This window comes from Xiphophorus hellerii, chromosome 18, assembly GCF_003331165.1.
Source record: "Xiphophorus hellerii strain 12219 chromosome 18, Xiphophorus_hellerii-4.1, whole genome shotgun sequence".
NCBI classification, from domain to species: Eukaryota; Metazoa; Chordata; class Actinopteri; order Cyprinodontiformes; family Poeciliidae; genus Xiphophorus; species Xiphophorus hellerii.
Genome location: NC_045689.1, coordinates 7,494,070 through 7,518,367, shown reverse-complemented (window position 1 = coordinate 7,518,367; position 24,298 = coordinate 7,494,070). Strand labels below are relative to the sequence as shown.

General features: G+C 38.5%; 2 protein-coding genes across 4 annotated transcripts in view; one reads left to right on the top strand and one right to left on the bottom strand.

The window, feature by feature from the left end:
- maml2 (mastermind like transcriptional coactivator 2) overlaps positions 1–19,073 on the top strand; it is a 54,094-nt gene extending 35,021 nt beyond the window's left edge. Inside the window, 4 exon segments of the mRNA XM_032545532.1 lie at positions 6,430–7,626; positions 16,752–16,916; positions 17,486–17,594; positions 17,691–19,073. Coding sequence (XP_032401423.1) covers positions 6,430–7,626; positions 16,752–16,916; positions 17,486–17,594; positions 17,691–18,517 — 2,298 coding nt within the window. The 3' untranslated portion in view covers positions 18,518–19,073.
- Positions 19,074–21,094: 2,021 nt separating this feature from the next.
- Positions 21,095–24,298, bottom strand: part of yap1 (Yes1 associated transcriptional regulator) — a 33,556-nt gene continuing 30,352 nt past the window's right edge. For all 3 annotated transcript variants that reach the window (XM_032545258.1, XM_032545256.1, XM_032545257.1), the window contains one exon: positions 21,095–23,867. In XM_032545258.1, the coding sequence (XP_032401149.1) occupies positions 23,632–23,867 (236 nt within the window). In that variant the 3' untranslated portion in view covers positions 21,095–23,631. The remainder of the gene's footprint in view (positions 23,868–24,298) is intronic.

Here is a 24,298-nt window from a genome sequence, read left to right as displayed (position 1 = left end):
CGGCTCACCCGGAGCTCCATCCACAGCGCTCAGCATCACGACACTGCTTAGCTTGACACTCTCGCGCCCAGCCTCCCAGCTCCCATGAATAGTTTGTCTCCTTTGACACGCTGAAGGTCATGTTCCTCGCTGCCATGGCGTAATGCAAAAATATGCCCCACTGAAAAGATTGTTTAAAATGGAATCAATTATTGTTCCTATGTGTGAAACCAAAACGTGTAAAAAAGGTCCTGCTCCTTTTGATACCTTTAAAACATATTTTAATTGCACATTGTTTTTGTGTGTTAGAATAGACTCGGAGAGGGAAATTAAAGATGATTAGTATATTCTATGTTTAAGCCTCTCGTGTTGCAGGAGTCACTTTCAAAGTGATTCAGAGCATCTGAGCTCATTAAATGTTAATCAAAAAATCTATTTTCAGATCACTTTGAGATCAGTCATGAAGATTTCAGGCCAGTTACAGCAGGAGGCCACTGCTTCCGAGAGCTGTGTGAACTGGACTGGACTTTTCTAATGGAAATGTTGAAAACCAGATTTCAGTTTTGCTGGTTTTTCTCTCCAGCAAAGATGGTTTTAATAAACCTCAAGCTCTAACCTCAAAGTTTGATCATGAGGTCCATTTTTCTTTAAACAAATTTAAATGCCATAAAGCAGGAGGAGAGCAACCCCATTATCACAACAGCTTTTGCAACACATGCACCCTCCTTTCCATTATTCATGATGTGTTTCCACCATGAGCCATTCTCTTGTCTCTCTTGTTCAAAACAAGGATGAACCTGAACTGCCTGCACCAGAGGGGCTCTTTATGTCTGCTTTTGGAAACATTAAAATGTCCAGTTATGCCTAAGAGTTGAGATCATAAGGAAAAAAAGTTAATTGAGTGCACATTTACAATTTAAATGAAACTGTACACGTCTCTATGACCCCTATAATAATTTAACATCAAACAGGTGTAGTAGCAGAGAAGAACTTTATCCTCCGGTGGGAACTTCAATATCAGAATTAAAATTTTTGAAAACATTTTTACTAAAATAAAAAAAGAAGCTGTGACCTAGAATCCATTCATTCCATTTTCGAAACCTGCTTGTCCATGCGGGTATAAACTTGGTGCTCCATCCAGGTCAAGAGGTGGAGTACACCCTGTGTGGCCAGTTCATCACATGCCACACACATACACATGCCTACACACACCCTAGAACAATTTATAGTAATCAATTAAACTTACAGTTGTAATTTTGGACTGTAGAGGAAGCCAGAGTACCCAGACGAGGATTGTTACATGCTCGCATTTGCTTCTGTCTCCTGATTGTTTGTTTGTTATTTATATTTTGGCATCTTTGGTGCTTCACTGGTGGGGGGGGCGGGGCACAGCCAGCCCAAGTGTTTTTTAGCTGGGCTGGTGGCGCGCCTGAGATTGATGAGTGATGCGTGGCGTGTTTGAAGCTGCTGCAGCAGCAGAGATTTTGTTAAGGAAAGTAACTGCAAGTACGGTGCGGGAAAGCTCTGGAAGGGAAAAGAGACTTTTTCACCTCGGGACGGATCAAATGCTGCGATTCCACTGACCATAAAGTTGCGTATATTGGAATTCTGAAAATAAATGTATTTAATTCCAGAAAAAAAAAAATTTGCTACGTTTTTGCAGTAGGATGAGAATATGCCGAAATTGACAATACAATGAAAACACTTTTTTCGCATCACGCCAGTTTGCATACAGCAGTAACACGCTTATTTGTAGGCACTGGCCTCCATGGACAATGCCCAGCTGATTCCACTTGAGGCCTCAAGGTTCATCAAAAGCTGAGTTTGTCCTTCACTAGTGTTTAATCCATAGCTCCTCTGTAAAGTTGCTGGCTACATTTCCCCAAAATTGTTGCATGCATAGCCAGGCTTGTCGCTCCAACTGAATAAAACTTAATTTAGAAAATGAATTATAATCAGAAAACTAAATTTTGTAAATTCTTTTTCCGATAGTAAAATTTGCTTGATAATCTGAAATGTCTATGTTGCCCAAACAAAAAAGAAAAAAAAATGTAGGCTCACAAGGTGTGTGTCCTGTTACATGTGGCGTAAAAGTAACACTGCAGTTACAGAAAAAGAACATCATACCTAAAGCCAAACATGGTAGAAGTGTGATGATCCACGGCGCCACCAATTATTAGGCTTAATGTCAGTTTCTTAATGTGTAAAAATCAGCATTGGAAAACTGAAGTTTATTTACTTAGATTATCTTTGATTTTAAAAATTGGAGTTCTGATTCTCTTAAGTTTGACAAAAAAGAGCAAAAACAGAAGGTCTGTGAGTAGGCGCATACTTTTTTTTTTTGCACTGTAGCACAAACAAAATGCTGTACTTTTCTGCTTTTAGTATTAAGTTAAAACTATTCTAATTCTGTATTGCACTCAGGCCGTGGGTGTTTTCAAGGGTGTAAACACGCGCTAAGGCTTTACAGTTTCTGAAAGTGCTGGTGGAGCATTACTAATACATTTTTTCATGTTGTGGAGAAACAAAAGCATGATTTGATGTTAGAGGCGGCTGAGAACAAACAAGTGGAGGTTTAATAATTTCACTGCGAATCACTTACTTCCAAGTGGCCTAGTAAAATAGATGTTTTCAAATTAAGATAAATGGATATATATAGATTATCCTTCAATAATCCCTGAAGAGAAAAGTCACAGAATCTGTGAACTCATAAAAAATAGAAAGGAAGACAATCCAAATAATGTACTTATTACCTTTTTTTAATGCGACGTAAATGAAATATGACATTATTTTTACACATATTCAATATTTTTTTCTTATCTCTTAGCAAGCTTGGACAATCTTTGGTCACAAAGTACAGTGAGTAATCTGTTACCAGATCCCTGTTTAAGGAAATTCTTCAGTAACATTTCACAATATTTAAAACATTTTCTGTAATAACTGTCCCAATGAAGGTAAATGATTAAAATAACACTAATAATGTGAGGGTTTACAAAACTGATACTAGAAACAAAACATCCAAAGTTATTTATTACTTGCTTGTACATTACAATTCATTACTTAATGCTTCAACTGTCCTGGGGACCCATATTATAGGTTTCCTGACTGTTACACTGTGATGTGCTTCTGCATTCACTCATCTGTGATTTGATTTTACGGAGTTTAGGCAAGCTAAGCAATTTCAAGGCCTCAGATCAGTACATCAGCTAATCAAGCTGCTCTCTCTGCTGCAAATTACATTGTTCAAGCCTCTTACAGATGCCTACTTGCTTCCTCTTAAAGCTGCTGTTAACCATTTTTCACGTATCTGAATTAATCAACGTTGATATTGTCACCAATGTGGTTCTCTTCAGTGGTCACCTGCTCCCTCTGGAAATGTTTGGCTTCACCTGAAAGAGCAAAGATATGGACATATTTAATTTTTACATGTTTTTCCATAAACATTTTTATCCCCTCTTTCCTATTTATATTTTGTTCAAACAAGAGTGCAGGGCTGCCCTATGTATATTAACAGCTGACTCTACAGCTAAAGCCCTCAGTAAACTTGAGTTATAGCAATTGGCTGGAGATCTAAGCTAACATTAGCATGTTAGCGCTTGAGAATAACTTGTAAAACATTTAAATACAGCTTCCGTTAACTATGAGCAGTCAAAACTTAAAGCAAAATTCATTCTTCTGGTTCGTAAACAGCAGCCATTACAATCTCTCTTAAACTGTGGATTTCATTGTAAAATGGGAACAATATTTAGATTGACATGGAAAACTCAGTTTCTATTTGTAAGTTTTAAACCTCGCTGCAGCCGCTTGGGTTGCAGGAAGTATTGGGAAAAGAGTTTTGCCAAGAAATCTAAGACCAATTGTCAGTCAATACCAAATAAAAAGAGATACTGTTCAAGAATATAAAAAAAATAATAATAATAATAATTAAATAACAGAAAACAAAGAAAAATCTATTAAATTCAGCTAGTTCGGAGAGGTTTGCTGAAGTAGTTGGCCAGCAATAGTTTACTTTCCATTTTGAAATAACCTGTTGGTAATTTGGCTCTTCTAAACGGTGCTAGTTAGTAGTGTGTGCAATAAACTTGCACTTTGAATGATTAAACATTTAATGAGCAGATGACATCACACAGGCAGTATGTTGTAAATGGTGGAAAGTACTTTAATTACTAAGGAAAACTCTGGTTTGTTAGAGCAACAAAATAATGTGGTTGACTTAAATACAGCTTTGTTAGGCTTGCACTCGAAAAAAGCAAGTTGAATTTTTGAATAAAAAAATGCTCATTAGAGACTGATGGCTTATAGACAGTACGCCAACAACACATTTTGAAAATTGAGTTTTTTTGTTCTCTGATATCCATCTTTTAAAAATACCCTGATAGGAACCCCACAGCCAATACTATGGACACTCCCTATTAACGCAATGGGGTTTTTTGTTTTGTTTTTTTTTTTTCCATTTTTTTCTCCATCCATCCATCCATCCATCCATCCATGGATGGATGGATGGATGGATGGATGGATGGATGGATAGTGGCTTGTATTTTTTCGACAGTACGCAGACAGGAAGGAGGGTGAGGAGAGGGGGAAGACATTCGGCAAAGGTCGTCGGGACCAGGAGCCGAACCCGCGACGTCCTCGTCGAGGACTAAGGCCTCCAAACGTGGGGCGCCACCACAGCACGCCCCATTAACACAATGTTTAATGATCACATTATGTTAAACACTCTGGTGTACTTGTTGCATATTTTAGTGTTTTGTAAAAGAATATGACAGATCCATAACAAACAGCAGAGTCAAACTTAGTAACTCAACAAAAAAAATATTATTAGTTCTCATAAAAAGCTTTGTGAGATGCAGACCTTAAACCTGGACAGTAATTCTATTATGTTCTATGGCTAAAACTTTATTGTCCACTGAGGTGGAAAGTTTCCTGCAGCTCACTAAACAAAATAAAACACATTCATGGAATCAGAATTTCATAAAAATTTTAAATGCAAACACAGTTGTTGTAGCAGCAGAGGTAATGCTGGCTTGGCGTGTAATGAAGTGCAGAATTTGCTCCAACCCTCTGGCGGTGAATCATCTTAATGCAATGTTTGCCAGCAGGTGAAAATGAATCAAATTTGTTCCTACAGTGAAACTGACAACAAACAGTGATACTGCTCTCCTGTATGCAGGTTGGACTACAACCAGAGCCATTTTGTTTCCATGCAGCTGCCACATTAAAACATGGCAGGACAAGTTTGTTTTTGTATGCATAAACAACAGTCAGAGATTAACAGTAAGCTGCTTGTTTCTAATGGATTGTTGTCAATAACTTATTATCTTCAGATGAAGATTAAGATTTATTATTTTGCGAACAAGTTCATAAAAATAATTGGTTCAGTGTTTTGCTTTGCTAATGGATAATAGTTTTGTGGAGTACAGCAGAGTGACTGGAGCTGTGAGTCAGGCTATATATTCATGCGTAAATGAAGACATGAGCATGGCACAAAAGGAAATCAGATATCTGCACCAGCATGTTAAGCAGAATCTCAGCCACAAAGGAAACTCTGCCATCTAACCAAGCACAATGGTGGAAAATATAATGTATGCAAATGAGGGAAACAGACAAAGAAGCTATTCTTCCCTTCCACAGTCTGTATCAGATTCCTAACCATCTTCTCATCCCATCCACTGCCTCGAACTACATAATCAAACGTGTCTTTACTGCCTCGTTTCTGTTCTCCAAATGTTTAAATATGCTTCTTATTTGAAATTATCTATTACTTTTATGTGATTGGGGGATTTACAGTTATGTAAATAAATAGATTTTTATTATCTAGTTGCTTTTATTTACAACAAACAGGCAATAAATTCTATGTTATTAAAAAAATTGTAGCACAAACACCTGCTAAATTTGGTAGCAGTTATCAGAACCTCAGTAAGCAGATATACCTTTTTACTGTGCTGGGAATTTATAGTGTTATAAAGTCATCCCTTGTAGATTGTTATTACTAATACACCTTAAGCCATCACATATGTTATTCTTTTAGCAAATAACTTTTTTTTTAATCTCTATACTCCAGTTAATGATTAAACTAAAATTATGGATGTTTACTACAATAATTGATTCACCATAATTAATCATTTCAGCCCTACTTAAAATTGTAGTAACTTTTTAAAGGAACTTTCTTGTGGTTTTGAAATTGCAACTTTTTAAAACCTTTCAATATCTTGATCTTAGTAACCACCCCGTGCGTAATATTATATGCTACAAAACTGTATTTGTAAGAAATGCCTATCTTTATTATACCGGTAAATAGGTCTTCTGTTAAGAAAAGCCTCTTCCTGAATTTCACTAGTTGATCAGATTTCCTACTACTAACAGCAGTGCCTCAACTGCAAAATTGAATGGAAAATGGATTGATTGAATGTTTGAATTACTAATATGTTACTCTTTTGTGTGTTGTAGCTTCAAGGATCTTTGCGAAGGAAAATGGAAGGAAACACACCAGGACTGAAGCAGAACGGCCTCTCTTGTGCATTCTCAGGATCCGACTTTAAGCGTGTCCGTTTGGACGCAAGTGGCCTGGGTCAGGGTTCCTGCAACCACAACTTAACCCACCCTCTGCAAGGGTCCTCAACCATTGGCTTGCAGAGGAAGAACTATATGATGCCCCATGGAATAGGGTCTGACATGTTCCACATGACTCTGAAAGAAATGAAAAAGGAGCCCCAAGAGATTCAGTCTTGTGGCCACTCAAACTCTGAGATGATTTTCGACTTCAAAGATGAAGGTAGCGGGCAAATTGACCCAGAACTCCAGGAGCTGTTTGATGAACTGACAAAGTCCGTGCCTCCTCTGAATGATTTTGAGTTTGAGAAGATTCTAAAGCAGGACGATACCTTTGGTTTGGATCTAGGTCGGCCAAATTCAGCAGGAGCAGCAGCCACTCTGTGTTCCCCGGTGGACAAGGTGATAAAGACGGAGCACTCGCAAGATTTCGGACAGGGCCACAATGGTTCACCGCAGCTTCGACCGGCCTCAGCAGGTCCCTCATTCACATTGAATAGCACCGCCTCTACCAACACGTCGCAGAAAGGCAATGCCCAGACCGGACACAGCAGAACCATGCCCTGCTGGCCGGAAATATCCCACGCACAGCAGCTCAAGCAGATGGCAGCAAACCAGCAGCAACCAGGTGCTCTTCTACATCACCAGCACCAGACCCAGCATGTAGGAATGACCAGCTGGACTACAACCATGAGCCCTCAACCCACCACCAGCAGCTTCGCCAAAGCAAAAGTCTCTAACCAGGCCACACTCAACCAGCAGAAGATGGGCTCCCATAATAAAGGCATCAGCAACTGCCTGTTTAAGTCAAATGGGCACAATGGCTCCCATCAGCTAGACATGAAAGGTCTCAGTTCCAAGCCCACGTTGCACTTCAGCCCCAAAGTTTCTCATTCCACCAGTCAGTCCATGTCTATCATGACAAACTCAATGACCAAGACAGAGCAGCATCAACAGTCACCATCACCGAGCCAGAACCAGGCACATTCAGCTCTCCATTTCCAGAACCAACAGATCTCAACGTCGAGTCCCGTCTGTTTACAACCCAAGTCGGTTTCTGCTGGACTGCCATTCAGAATGCCTCAACAGCAACAGGTAAGACCTTCAGTCAGGTATTATCTCCTCTTCAAGATTATAAAATGTAGATTTAAGCTTGAAAAGTTCAAGACTAGAATGAAAAATAATAAAATTCATTTAATTCTACTACACATGAAATACTTTTCACAAATAGAGCAGAGCTGATTGTCCTTATCAAGAACAACTGGATTAAGTCAAGTGTGTTTGCACATTAGCACATTTCAGCAGCAAGGCAGTTCAAAGTGCTTTACACCATAAAAACATAATAGAGTATTTAATTACGAAACAGCAAAAAACATTAGATTTTGTCAAATTCCATCATCAAAATTATCAAGCAAATATACATCAAATATGTTTATCAAAGCTCCAGTTATTAAGAATCAGATGCAGCTTTAAGTAAATGGGGTTTTAGTCTTGATTTAAAGGAACTCAGTGTTTTGGCTGTTTTACAGTTTTCTAAAAGTTTGTTCCATAAAAATGCAAAACAGTTTTTAATTACATGGCTGTTTATGGAAGCTTTAATTTACAAATCTCTTATTATACAGCACCCTGGACTTCTTTGACACGTGGTACAGCACTTTTCTGATCGGTCAAAGCACTAGAGTCACTTTCACCCAGTAGCACTCACTTTCATCCATCGATATGCAGCCTGGGGTTTAGAGCCTTGTCCAGGGGCACACTTTACATGTGGTAAGTAAGAAAACTGGAATTGATCCCAGAAACTTCTGACCACAAAATCTCTAACTCTTCCCATTGAGCCACAGTGGCCGCTGTCATCAAATACGCATCGACTGGTAATTTACAAATACCAGTGGAGCTTACACTGCTAATCCCTAATGTGATGCTGAGGACAATTTAAAATATCAACTCTGTAATGTATTTTTTTAAATATTAGACAAAATGTATTTAACACTCACTGGAAAAGAATTTTAAAAAGCAAAGAAAACTAATTTTGACTGCAAATACGGATGTATTGTTCTTTTATCCTTACTTTATTTGTCGTAAAGTTTAAACATTTACACTTATGTCTGTACGCTGGGAGTGCTTGAAAATTAAGTCAAATTCCTTGTTTTTTCGCACAATCTTGGCCAACAAAGCTATTTGGATTCTGATGTTACCTTTGCTCCTATTAAGAAGAATTAATGGTGGCAGGAAAAGCTGGAAAAAAAGTTATTCATGTTATTATATGTTCTCATTTCAGTTTTTAAAGAGTAGTCGCAGTCAGTCAGTATTGACAGGCCAATTTAATACATTTTATATTTTTGAAAGCGCCTTTCCCGGCACCCAAGGACACCGTACTAAATACACAAAATCCATTAAAAGAAATAATAAATTAATAAAATCACTTGAATATATTCATTTTTGTGCCCTAGTGAATGAGGAAGCCACAGATTACTAATTAGATGTTTCCTAAACATTGATCATTGTAAAATGAAAAGGAAAAATTACAAAAATGCTTCAGTTACATTTACTTGCACCACCAACAGTTTTGTTGGTGGCACTTATGATTTCTTCATTTTTAAACTAAACTTAGAAGTTATATTTTTTTAAATCTATTTTTCAGTTTTTAATGTATTGAAAAGTAGATGGATTCTATTTCTTTTTTTTTTTTTTTACAAATCTCACAAAGAAGCCAGTAAGTGAGTAGTGCACAGAATGTAACGCCAAATATTGAAAAATTAAGATAAGTGGTTACAATTACATCCATAATCTGTAGTGTTGCTATGAAACTCATATAAATACCATTTGAAAGCAAAATCACACACCTAGGTACAGTAAAAGTAACACACTGCTTAGTCAGACTTCATATTTGGAGTCGTCTTCACTCGGTTTCCCCCGGTTTGCAGCCGCCCCGCTGCCTCAAACAGCTCTAATGTAGTTCTGTTTGTTTTGGGACCTGCTCTTCCTAATGTCTCCACCTTGGCTGCTGCGAGTCCCTTCGAAACGTCTGTCCCCTGCAAGTGTTTTGACGTTGACACAGATTGCCAGAGCATGGCGAATTAACATGCAGGACTTCTAATTTCTTTGCTTGTCGCGGTGGCTCCCTGTCAGGGCGCAGATATGCGCAGCGGGATTTGCTAATTGGAGGTTGTTAGCTACAAGGGACAAGTGGTGGAAAATGACAGTAATCTTCTTAGCCTGGTGCCGGAGGTTGAATCGCTGATTTGTTATGATTGGAGGAGATTTAGACTGTCCCTTCTTTCATTTTATGCGCCAACACTATCTGCGACTGCCTTTGTGTGAAATGATCATGTGAGCCACACAGAAAGCTCTTGTAAAGTGTGCAGATCAAGGGAAGTGCCTGAGCGACCGGGGGAGGATGGGAGAAGGAGGAGAAAAGGATGGGAGTTTTAGACATCGAAGTAAACGAGTGAATGGCAAATCATGCTTTAACGCTCTTCATCTACTATCTAGATGTTCTTCAGTCATTCTTACATCTTTCATGCAACTTTCTGCAATAGAAGATGTTTTAAAAACTGTCCTCCATCCAAGCTAAGTACAAAAAAATTAAAAACTGATCAAATTATTAAAATCGAACAAGAAAAGACGTGAAAGAGGTAAGACAGACAATAAGATTGCTTACAATTTGTAAAAAAAAAAAAGTATAAAATAAATAAATTCCTTATATAATACATACATTTGTAAACCACAAATACAAAAAAAGAGGGAGAAGAGACAAATATACATATATATATATTATTCATCAGGATAGCATTGAATTTATTCGGTTTCAGAATAATAGAGGTATAAGAATATGTTGTTGCTAACTTCATATTCAGAGATTGACCAACACAATGATTGCTGCTCTTTTAAAAGTTTTCTGGAAAAGTCAACATGATGTCACAACTTTGGAAGCTTCTGATCTCATAACATTTTAGGTAGTGGAGGTAAATATACAATACATGCAATGTGGGCCTCCAAACATACTGCATCTTTATGTATGATTTCCAGATGCCTGACGGCGCCACATTTATCTGATTAAATCTTTATATTAAAGCATAAAGCTTATAGGAATCATACAGAAATAGAGGTGAAAATGCCCCAAGAGACATTTCAGTCTGTCAATGTAGACTAAACATGATTAGGATAAGAAATTAGAAATACAGCTAATAAACAAAACTTTGGTAAACACATGCATGTTTTAAGTACAAACATAAAAATGTGTAATTTTTCCACTCATTTCAGAAAGTGAAACTCATAAAATAGATTCATTTTCATTATTAAATGAAATATTTCAAGTCTCTATTGTAATTTTGATGATTATGGCTTACAGATAAAAAAGGCTCAAAAGACTTTGTCTCAAAAATGTACAATATTACTCAAGAAGTTAGAAAATTATGTTTTAAACAGATATATGAGGCTTCTGAAAAGTATGTTCATTTCAATACGCTCAGTTCTTGGTCGGGGAACTGAGCGTATCTTGGTCGGGGATCCGACCAAGAACTGATTGGGCGTTAAAATCTCTGCTGCAATGCTGCCGCGTTCAGCGCATTAATGTTACCACATTAATGCCTGGAGGAGATCAATTATCTCACCTGCTTGGGCGCCTTTTCCTACCACACTTTTTCCTTCCACTCAACTTTTACACAATTTAGGAGACACTGAATTTTGGATCTTTATTATCTGCAAGTCATAATCATCAAAATTATAAGAAATAAAGGGTTGAAATATTTCACTCTAAGTGCAATGATTCTGTATATTTCAGTTTCAATTTATTTTCACAGTATTTATATATTTTTAGCTGTACTTCTAAATTGATAAGCACATATTTAAAAAATTATAGAATAAAGTTCTTACACTTATGGAAAACAGGAAAAAAAAATGTTGCAGATATCTCTGCCCATTCCATTAAATTTAATTTCAGCTCATATGAAATTAAATTTGGTGTCATTTTGGCAAAATGACATTGCAGATGTCTGAATGAGCTTCTGAATTTACAGCAAACTGGAGGCAGAAGATGGAAACTGTTATCCAAACACGCTGTGGGATTCCAGCGATACAGCCATAGCGAGTCGTTTTACCAGCATGTCAGAGCCGCCAGAGGCAGGATATTCAGTTTGACCTGATTTTTAAATGCAGCAGCCTTGTGTGCGACGAGAGCTAAAAGAGAGAGGTACAGAGAAGCTCTTTCTATTTTATGACATTTCCATCTCACCGACAGCAACAGCAGCTGCCGTTGCTCGTTGCTCGTTCCTCGTGCTGACACGGCTCGAATGCTTAGCTGGGACAACAGGAGGAGACCTGTCAACACGGACGTCATCCGCAACAATCCTGACGATCGTCAAAGTGATGTCTGGGTTTTGGTTATGTTCTGTCAGTTTTCATAGAACAATACAGATTTTTACTGGTGTCATTAACAAAACTTTGAGCAGCCATTTGACTACATTTCTACTCTTAATTTTTTCAGTAGCACAGAAAGGATGGTTTTAAACAGTATAGTTGCACATCTGGCTAATATTTAGTCTGTTGGAAAGACTATATTAGGGCAAATGGGATTTCCAATATTATTGGTTGAAATAAATTCACATTTTCAAACGTAGTCTATATCTCTCTTATCACTACAGTCCAACTTTTAATATTTTTGGCACCATTATCTGTGTCATGCAGACCTAGACGACAAATACAGTTCTAGTATATAGAACTGTATTATTTTAATGTTTACAAGATGAAATGATTCCAGAACACAAATAAAAACTAACGCATCATAAAAAAAGTCTTAAAAATGTACTTTGATAAATTAGACGAAAAAAAAACAAACCAGACTCTTCCAAAGCCCTTTGAATAACCTCAGGACTTAAGATATTGATGTTATGAGACTGCAGTTCAGTTCAAAGGGGGTAAGGTTTCTGGGACATCTTCCCCTAGGACCTTGTATTTTACATGAGCTTTTTTGTTTTGAACAAATTATGCAAACACAGTGCTCATATTGAAGTTGAAAAAGTAACAGAGAAAACAAACAAGAGCCGCATTGTAATTTTAGAACGTCTGTTCAAAAATGCAGATAATGGTGTTTGTCTGTCGCAGTCAGCTGGGACAGGGTTAATAATCTAGCTAATGAGGAAAAGGAAAAAATAAAGAGCAAAATCTTTTCCAAGCTGAATTAGTAATGCCAGAGAAATAAAAGTCCTGAAAGAACAGCTTGATCCCTCTGTGTAACAGCAGTGACCAGCAGTGGGCTTCCTTGCGCTGAACAAATCTGTGAACCTTCATTTGAACCGACACAGATTGGTGTTTATTTAAGACTTTTAATAGTTTTATTTCTAATATTCACTTTCTGAATTATGTTTTGTGATTGCTGTGCCTATTGATTCCTTATTGTTTACATGCATAGACCCCAAACAGTTATTGGCCACCCCTGGGTCAATAACTGTTTGGGATCCTATGCAGAATTTTAATTGGGGGCTCTCTTCCTGTTGAAACCTTAAATGAATAATTCATAACTGTCTTTTTCCTGTCATGCAAAAATATATGTGCTTGTACACAATTGAAAATAAGAAAGACAAGAAAACATCTCATTCAAGTAAGGCAGATGGTTGTTAGTCTTTATATTCATTTAGAAAGTGACTACAAGAAATTACCTTCTTTAATAAACTTGTAACCAGCAAGTCAGGGACTCAAAATTTTTTGCTTTTTCCAATCCATGCACCACAATAAGCACTTTCAGGTCATGCTGACACTTAAAACTCTTCGGTGAGAAATCTGTTACTGAGTGAAATAGACTAGATGTCAAGTCAGAGGAAGTTCTGAGATATAAGAATCAATGTAAAGAAAATTGTTTCTGCACTGACATGACCAGAGTTCATTTGGTTTCAGACACAGTCTGGTGATAGTCCAGCAGACTCGGCTCAATTGGGGTTCATTTGTTGTGTCTTCAGATGATTCAGTTCTCTTTCACACTGCAGTGTGTCACACTTTGATCTAAACCCTTTGAAAAACCTGTTTGCCTGTGGTGGCGCTGCACCAGGAAATTATCAAGGAAATGACACAAAAACCTCTGAAGAAGACATGAGCGCAAGTTTCTTCTCAACAAAATGTAGTAGAAATTTTCTGTTGTCTTTGGCAAAATAACATGAGCCATTTCTCCCGCTATCGCTAGACTCTTGTTTGATTAGGTTGTATTTACCCAGAATACCCGGTTCACTTCCTGCTTTTGGAGCAGTCTCCAGTCCGACTGGCATTCAGATTTATACCACACCAAAGTTCACTCCAGCTGATCTGAGATCCACATCAGTGTCCAATTGCACTTTCACACCTCTGTTAATGAACCAGACTTTCTAGACAAACAAACTAGAATTTGATTAAAACAGACAAAACTGGACTGCTGTAAATGCACCTTGAGACTTTCAGCAGTGAGACATATTGCCGAATAGCGACCTATTCGGTAATATGTTCTTAACGAGACATAGGAAGTAACTTCTTGCTTATCTAAGAAAAAAATCTGACTAGAAACAGGGTAATTGCTCTTACCCATTGTCAAAATGGGAAGGTCAAAAGAACAAGGCATTCAAGTAATGTGTGTTGATCTTTACAAGTCAGGAAATGGCTACAAGAAAGAGGGTACCTGCCAAAACTTGTCCATATGTCCTAAACATTTTGCTGATGATCTTGTGGCACCACCTCCTTCAGTAAGACTGAGAGCAGGGCCCAGTGGGTTGAGCCAGCAGGTCACTCTGGCAGGCACTGTGAAGGGAGTACTTGTTTCCTGGGAAAAGGAGCAGTGGCCAAGTCCAGATGCCGAGGCCCTCCCCAGGGACAGCATCCTGAGAAGACTGGAGGAAGTGCAGTGTGAGAGCAGGCGAGGCCCGCGCAGCCGCAGGATGAGGGGCTAAATCACTCGGCTCCCTCGCTCTCGAGCCTGAGCCACATGTGGTATTCATTTAAAACAAGCTTGGGAAGAATAAAAACGGGAAAGGGGGGGGGTGGCGGGGCACGGAAAACAGCTTTATGACACATCAGGATTAAAGGATAACTGAGTCGAGCTAAAAACACCCCTTCTTTGGATATTTATGTACAACAAGGGTTAGGTGGAGTGAGCCCTTTACAGTTTTTCAGTGATGGTCACCAGTTCTTCCACAATCACTAATTGGAGAGAGTGAATCAAAACCTCAGAGCAGAAAGGAGAGATCTGTTTTGATGTTTCGCTCAACGTCATTACCAGCCTTGATTTACTGTGTGGGTAAAAGTCAGTCAGAGAGGCAGAAAATGTTAAATTCTCTGGAAGTCATGATGAGTTTTACCCCCATCATTCTCTAATCTGAGTTGTTACTTCTCACAATGTCAGGCCATTCATTTAGATTCGCTCAAATGCACTCATGCGGTGAAAATACATAAACACTTTCTTTTTTTTATTCCTTTTGAGGGATCACAAAATCACCGCCCTGTGGTTATTCATTTTCTGCTAAAAATGTCTTCTAATAGCTTTTTCCAAATGCGCTGTTGGATTTCTAATCCATTTCACCCTGGGAAACATTTTAAGTCAACACAATGACTGACACTGTACACACAATGTGTTGACTTGGATTTAGTGCACATTAACCTCCTTCGTGAGCAGTGTGAGGGTGTCCTCACATTGCAAGCCCGACACTTGGTTCTCTTGGTGCGTCCTGAACGGTCCGCTCTGACGCCTAGAAAACCTAAGATCTCAAACAGCAGTGAGGCTGAGAGCTTATCTGCAAAAACATACGAGGAGGAGTTTTTGGATGTCTCAATTAAATCCGAGTGTGGCAGGCTACAACATTTTAATCAGCGTCACGAGCCAAATGGATTTGCAGAGGATGGGATGTCTCCCTGCCAAAAGCACGCAGTGATCAGTAAAGGAGAGCTTATTAAATGGAGGTGGTCACGGCGCTGGCGCTTAACTTCCCATCGGCACACATTTCCTGCTGTCTCAGGGATTTTTTCCACTCTCTTTAGACACAATTATCAAGGGAGAGGCAGGCCTTGAGGAGGACGCTCTCTCTCTCTCTCTCTCTCTCTTTTGCTCATCCCCTTTCCAAAAAAAGCCTCTCTTTCTCTCTCTCTGAGTCTCCCTTTCTCATCTGCAGAGGGAGTAGCCTTGACCACATTCTGGAGTCTGAAAAGCATATTTCACACAGATATTTAGTAGCTTGTAGGATTTCGCCCTCTTGTGGTAGATATGTGTTTTTGCATTGATTCAGATTTTCCTTGTTATGGCTCATTTCAAGACTCTTGGCAGGGACTGAATATTTTACACACTCATCTGCACTTTTCAGAAACGCCATGAAAAATGTTATGTATTTATTTATTTAGCCAATTTGATTCAAAAACCAGAAATTCACTCTACAGATTCACAACACAGAATAAGTATTAATTGATGTCAATGTTAATATAGTTAATTAGTCATAAAATATAGTTTCTCTGAAAAATTAGAGAACATATTATTAATTAAAACATATATATATTTATATTACTGCTGCTTTCACAGCTGTAAAGCAATAACTGAGAACTGCCACAAGTAGGCCGTTTACTAAAGGTAATTGCTACAGAAGTTGGAAATTGACTGTGTATTCAGACATTTTACTGAAAGGTTTGGTGAAAGGAAAAATGTTATAGAAAAAGGTGCACAAATCTATTCTAGTACTTAACAAGGCTTGAATTGTAGCTGGAGTCAGAGCTTCAAGTGTCACCACCTATAGGCGCATCTATGATATAGACTAGAACTGTTCCACATCTTGAGCTAGGTCACTACTGAACCAGAGAAGTATGTATTAAATATTGTCAAATGGAGGATGAGAGACAGACAAAAATACATGCATGCAATGCATTAATTGTCAGCAGATTCACAGGCTTTTCTCCTCTACACTATGCTGCAGTTATGCACTAATTTATTTACTGTAAAGTACATGGATAGGCTTTCAGTAGAGTGACATCTCTGTATTAAAAATGTTTCTATTTGTCTTCAGCATTTTAAATTATGAGCAACTGAACTTAGGGTTTTTATTATTAGCTATAAGCTGTAATCATCAAAAATAAACACTTCAAGCATATGACTTTGTGTAATGAATTTATAGAATGAATTTCACTTTTTAAAAATAATTTACTGAAATAAATTAGCTTTTAAATGATATTCAACTCTATTAAGATTCTTCACTAAATAATCTTTTATTTTTTCCTCTATAAAGGCTGTTCCTGCTGGTCCTAGGATGCCCACCAGCGGAAGCTTAGGAGGCCTATCAGCCCCATCACAGCCCCAGCCGTCAGCGCCTAGCAACCAGCAGAAAGGCCCGGCCAGAGGCCCACCCATTCAGAGACAGGTTAACCTGCAGCAGCATTCCATCAGCAACACAGTAAGCTGCATTTAGAGCTGAGAGAACTGTTCAGCAGTGGTCAAGCAAAGGCTGCAACTAACAATTATTTTACTAATCAGTTTTTCTATCAGTTATTTTTCATGATTAATCGATTAATCTGATTTTTAAAAATTGACACATTTTTCAGATTTCTTATAATCCACTTATTCAATATTAGAAATACATTAGAAGTAACAAATAAAAAGCGAACAAGTTTTTTCTGAGGCTAAAAAAATTCTTCTAACATCAACATATGAAAAGCTCAGCATTTCTGTTTGACTTATCAATACAGTGTAGAGCTAATCTGATGAATATTATCTGGATTAACTGATTAATAATTTGATAGCAAAAGGTGATAGGAGATTTTTTTTTTTTTACAGAATTGGAACCAGATGAAGCTAAAACTGCCAATTGAAGAGTTTTGGATAGAACAAATTGATTTATTTATTATCGATTAATAAATTAGTTGACGATTATTTCCGTAATTGATACATCACGATTAATCCTATTAATCATTTCAGTCGGCTAACCATCCATTGTACATGTCTAAATTTTTCTCTGCTTTTCAGGATAAAGATAACACACATGATCAGTTCAGTCGACATCTCACAAGACCACCTCCGGATTACAAGCAGTCGAGAAGCTTGGTGGGGATTCAGCAAGCAAATATCTTTCCAGGTACTCTGCTTCTAAACATTACCGTACATGCAAATTAGCATCAGCGTACATTCTGACTGGTAATCCTGAAACTGACTAGTTTTTATGTCTCTTTAGGTCAGAACCCTGCACAGTCTCCCAGCAACGGTCCTGACAATAACCTTCAGTCCATTTCTTGCCAACTCTCAAGCGGGCCTACTTCAAAGATGAGCCCCTTACCATCGGATCGCAGATTCGGTATCAGGCCAGACTGCCATCCAAGTTCCTGTATCGGCCAGTTCCAGCAGCAAAACAGTCACGGTCGTATAGGACTGAGTCAAAGTAAACCGAGGTTCCTGGCACCAAGCACACAGGGGAAATCCTTTGGGATGAACAATGTAGCAGGTGTGCAACATCAGAGGGCAACAGCTGACTTGCATTCCTCCAGGGTGCCAGTACAGAATCTAGGAGGCTCGATGACAAATGTCAGTCTGAGCTGGGGGTCAGCCAACAAGCAAGTGGCAGCTGGACTTCGGCGTCTGCCCAACCCGCTGCAGTTGCAGAGTGTGCAAGACCTGCCGAATCACCCGTACCAGCAGAGGCACGTCGGACCGCCCAACCAGGTAGCACCAGACGCTGGGATGCCATCCCTAGGAGACGCAGGCCAAGCCAGACCGAGTCAGGCCATGATGGGCTGTCCATCCCCTCTGGGAAACCTGAGCCACGCCTCTCCTGAACAAAGGGTGCCGGCAGCCAGCTTTCCAGATGCCAGTCCCAGTTCAAGCAGCTACCAGAACAACAGATCCAACCGTCTGACCTTTGACTTCCTCCCGGAAGGGGACAACACAGTCCCTGGAATCAATGCAGACTCAGACTTCATTGACTCCCTGCTTAAGTCGGGCTCTGGAAACGACGACTGGATGAAAGATATAAACCTGGACGAGATTCTGGGAAGTCACTCGTAAGTTTAGATTACAGACTGCAGAAAATGTACCTGCAGCTCAAATGATAGAGTTTATATCTGTAATGTAGAAGGGTTACAATTTGTAAGTATTGTTCAAAAAAATTTTATAAATCCAAATTAATTGTTATTCATGTAAACAGATTTTCTTGGTTTTGTATTTACTGTGAAATAAATGTATGTTTGTGTTCGCAGTACATATCTGTCTCCGGTATATTCCCCCAAGAAACTGCTTTCCTGTTTTTGTTTTTGTGGACTGTATTTCATGCATTAGTGCTGTTATAACATCAAAAAATACACACTGTGAAAAGGAAGTTACTTCTAAAGTCACTTGGCTCTGAGTTTCTTACCCCACATTTAGCATGTTCTAGTATTTACCACACTGAATTTTCCAAAACAAACGTTTTCTCTTATTGTTCGGCCATTTTCATCTGTGGTAGTTTAAAATGCTGTTTTAAATAATGTAACCCTTATTTTTCTCATGTGATATTTAATACTCGGAATAGTAATTAGGGAATATAATACATGTAAGTAATAAAATTTATTTGAATAAAATAGAAGTTTATTTCTTTTTCTTTAACAAGACTTAACATTAAAGACAGGTCTCACACGCTACACGCTTTCACTGTAGTGTAGAATGACTTGTAGAATAAAAAAATCACTTAAATAGAACTTGTCTGACAATGTGAAGGAGACACAGATCTCAGTCTAATGAAATCAAAGAACAAACTAGATATACAGAATGAGTAACATTATCTACAAATGGAGAAAAAAGTACACTGCTAAACCTTTAGGAATGACCCACCTTTCAAAATTTCTCCAACAGTGTGTCGTCAATCATCCAGGAAGTCACAGAAACACACAAAGCAACATCTAAGGCACTGCAGGCCGTACTATCCCCAGCTGACGAAAACCTTTGGTGACAGAACACACAGATTCAGCTCAAGTTTGCCAAACCATCTCCAATACCCCCAAGATCTTCGTGTTAAATATTCTAGACAAAACTAGAACTTGATGGAAAGTGTGACTCCTGTTACATCATATCCAACATCAAACATGGAGTTTGAGCTGCATGATTTGTAACATATAAACTATGACTATGTCCTGTAAAGCAGACATCTGAAAAAAAAAAAAATAGCTCCTCTGCCTCCTCTCTGCAGAAACAACCAATCAGAACCGAGGGGGTGGGGGATCTTATCGTGGCAATCTAGCTCGTGGAGGACTGGTTTGCTGTAGATGTGCTAAAACAACTTACAGTTACAGTGTTTATCCGCCTTCATCGGTGGCCATGGTTACTAGCCTGCGCACCACAGCAGGCTCCGCTGTGGGGAAGGAGCTGTAGCTTAGCAGAGGAGGTCAGTGCTTGAAAACACAATAGTAATCTCCTAAAGGCTTTTCTTAAACCTTATGAGATGCTGTGGCAGGACGTTAATACTCAACAACCCTTCCAGTGTGTCCGAATTAAAGCAAAGCAAAGTGGACCAAAATTTCTCCACAGAGACGTTAAAAGATTTAGAGCGAGGACTGGAGACCAAGTCCGGGTCGAGAGCTACCACCCCGCTGCTTTTAGATGCATTCCTTCTCTAACACACCTGGAGAAAATGAATGGTTGGTTAGGAGGCTTCTGGAGAGCTGAGTTACTGCCGGTGAGGGAAGTCAGCCTTTTGACTCAGGCGCGTTGGAGCAGGGATGCATGGAGGCAGCCAGGGATCTTAAAAGCATTTATTTGGTTTGAGGGGCATTTGAAGTTTCACATAAGTCTGAAGAGCTTTTTAAAATTAGGATTTCAAAATCCAAATTTCAAATCTGGCATTCCCATATACTCCGGTTTACTCGACTAACTGAAACATTTAAATTAGAAAAAAACAACAACTAACAGAAACCTGCAATTCTGTAACCAACCATAAGCAATAATTTTCACTAATGCATCTAATGGGTCTTAGTCTTTTTTTGAGAGAAAAGTCCCTTCTTGAATATTCAATTATACTTAGAATGTTTCCATTTTATTTGTTTAGCTCAAGATTTATTCACTGAACTTTTGCACCTTATCAGTGTAAAATCACATGAAAAATTTTCAATCCTTTCACTATGGTTCAATGTGGAAAAAAAAAAGTTTTTGCAAATTAAAATGAGAAAACCCAAGAAATCACCTTCATCTAATTATTCACATCTTTATCGATCCACATTTGACAGCAATTCCAGCCTCCAGCCTTTGATGCCACCAACTTACCTCATCTGACTTTTGGCAGTTTGAGCTTTTCTTCTTTGCAGTTCTTTTCCAGCTCCATCAGGTTGGATGCAGAAGTCTGTTCAGCCATTTTCAGATCGCTCTTGGTTTTCTGTTTTTAATAAACTTGCAAAATACTCTAAAAACACATTGAGATAATAGGGTATTTGTGAATAAAATTAATTTAATACAACTTCAAATAAGGCTGTAACATAGCAAAATGTGAAAAAAGTGAATACTTTCCATATGTACTATATTACAATAGAAGTTTCATAAAACTTGATTAAGCTTTGTAGAGGTTGCAGAAAATGTGTATAATTATATATAAATGAATAAAAACACTTTGAACAACACAAATTAAATTTAAAACAATGTATATACTTTATTTAAGGCCAATTTCAAAGTATCATATAAAGAAACGTATAATGTAACAGAATTTATTGTTCTAAAACACATGCACATATCAAAAATGAACATTCATTACCGAATATAAATTCATTTCATGTGCATTTAGAAAACTCTAAATACTAAAACAAATTAACTTGTGATTAGTTCTACTGCTAAAATGAGTCAACAACTAATTTTCTTACAATTTACACTCTAGGTAAGAATAAAAATCAGTTATGTGACAACAAAAAAAAAGAAGAAAAAAAAGCGTCGCTGCATTAAATGAAAACTAGCTGTGTTATGGAAGCATTGTGGGGTACCACTTATTTTAGTTGCATTGTTCTCTCCAAACACTGTTTTAAAATCCATCAAAACACGGTTTCATGATCAGTAAAAATCAGTACTACAATGAAGTTCTCACACAAAATAACAAATTAAAAAAAAAAAACAGTTAATGTCCTCTAATCTAAGATACATGTTTAAGCATGTGTTCCATCACGTTAATGCTATCAATTCACTGTTGGGCTGGCAACAGAATCAGCGTGCCATCCAGCAAGGCCTCTAGCAAGATTATCCAAAAGGTTACTGCAGTTAATGCACAGATGTAGCCACCATGTAAACATCGCCATGATCACGAGAGAAGCTGTCGGTGTGTCGTCTGCACAGCGGCCGCAGCATTTTTGTAAAATTATGTAAACATGCGCTCGCTGTTCGAAAATCACTTTCTCTTTTGTTCAGAAACCTCTGAACCTCTCCGCCGGCACTAGTCAGATGCGTCCGATAACACTTAAAACATACAGAAAACATCTCATTAGCTTATACTGTTTTGCAGAATCAAGAGTTTTGTTCATGTGGAGGCCAATTGACATTTCTCGATCCCGACGATGGAAGTGAAAAATAAGGGTAGTGTCATTAGAAAAAAAAACAAAAGTAACTAAAAAAAAAGTAATTAAAAATAGACAAAAAACATCTTTGGAATCGTGACTGAAATATCTGATTGTTTGTGAATTATCCCATTAAACATCAAACAAAACACACACACGCCGTGTAACTTCCAGCAATAGGCCAAACCCTTTTCCTTCTTGGTTACGTTTAAACATGACTCTAAAACCTGCTTTAACTTGTCCAAGCCCAGCCCATTCAAACTGTTGCTACTTTTAGACGCTCGACGCAGCGTCACACAGAGCGGGCTGCGAGGAGGGCGCTCAGGTTCAAACATTGTAAATTCATATATCCTGTCACATGCTTGAACTGATTTGAGCGATAATATCTGTGGAGTCTACAGATCTTCCTTTTTTTTTTGGTTAATATTTAGCAGAGAAAGGATAAAAATTCAGCTCGCGACGAATAAAAACGCAATAACACTAATAGGTGAATATATATTGTAAAGCAAAAGAAGAGAGAATAAGAAGATAGATGAACAAGTCCAAACGATTTAGTTTGTGTCTTGACAGAGGGAATCTGAGGCTCTTATTACAGTTGACCCTGTTAAGTTATTAAAGGAAGAGAAACGAGCAAAACAACCTCCCCCACCCAAAACCCCGCCTTTTTAAAAATCTAAGCTATTATACATGTGTAACAAGCTACAAATAAAACACATTTTAGGTTAGGCTTGGATAAGAATGAGAGAAAAAGAAGCTACGGGTAAGAAAAAGATCCCCGAAAATCACCTTGCGTTTATAAAACATAATACAGTTTGATTATTAAAACAATTAACATGCGGCTTATACATGCATGAATACAGCCTGACGCCTATCGTTGCATTATATATACTGGGTAAATTGTTCGAGTTGCTCGCGTCTTTAAAAAATACATCCGAAGGCACTTGATCTATTAAAGGTTTAACTTAGAATTGCTGGCACAGCCAAGCAGCGATGAGTCGGTCCCCAGTTTCAAACCCCACCCCAACAAAAAGCAAAGCCACCAACTCCAAATCGCGCCTCAAATTACCTTCACTCCAAATCAGTATTGTTCTCTATGCTTCGAATACATCATTTTTGGTTTTGCAGGCTCGTTGAAAAAAAAGAAAAAAATGTTTGAGGCAAACATAAAGCTATTTAACTAAATTCAATAGTCCCAAACACAGATGCTTAGTGTCGCACTGCAAAAACAAGAGAGGCTCCAGAGGTTCCGGGTGGGAAGCAACATGGGAAATCCTTGCAGAAGACGACATGCACTTGGTCGCTTCAGCTACCATCTGGGTAAATAAGCTGACAGACCTGTGAAAAGTTTTGGGGCCCTTGCATAATTGTCTGTTCATAGGCCAGCCTTGAAGACACAGACAAATTCAAAAAGATAAAAACACACCTGAAAAGATCAGAATACTGCCTGAAAAGAGGTTAGGCCTTACATGCTGAGAGGCACAGAAGTTCAGAGAGGCTCGCTGAAATGTCTGGTAAAAGCATCTATGAATCCTTCACAGATCAGAGCAGGCGGCGGTTCAGAGCGCAGCGGGGAACAAATGGTACGGAGCGCCCCGCCCGGCCCCACCCTGCTTGGGTCCTCTATAACCACGTCAGGAAGTTCTCCTTGTCGATCTTGGTAGCCGCCAGCACAGACTCCATGTCGCTGAGGATGTCGGAGCTCAGTGGCTCCTGCAGACTAGCCATCAGCTCCTCGCCCTCCACCGCCATGTTCTCGCCCTCCAGGGTGCCCAGATCCACGTCGGTTCCGGGGATGGCGTCCAGGTAGTCGGGGAATCGGCTGGGCTGCGATGCAATGGAGGCTGGGAGAGGGTCTCCTGATGGACAGAAGATTACATTTTTTTGTTGGATCAAGCCTCAACAGGAAGTGATGACAGAACCAAATAAATCACTTCACAAAGAAAGTGAGCAGTCTACAAGACAGGGAAACAGGAATCACAGTTTTAGGGAATAAAAACTAAAGATTGCTAGCAACACACTTGGAAATGGATCAAGGCAAAGACAAGAAGCTTTTAGCATAAAAAAGAGAAATAATACAATATTGAAGATTCCAAAATGAACAAATAACCTGATAAATAGTAAGGTTATAAAAGAAGAATCTGGAAAAGGCCAGTATTTAATAATCTACTCAAGATCAAACTATGAAAGGAAGCAGCCACATATCATCTATTATCGACTTCCCTTCAACGTTTTTACATTTTATCAAGTACTTTAAGTACAAAGTTTACTTAAATTTTTGTAAAGTGCT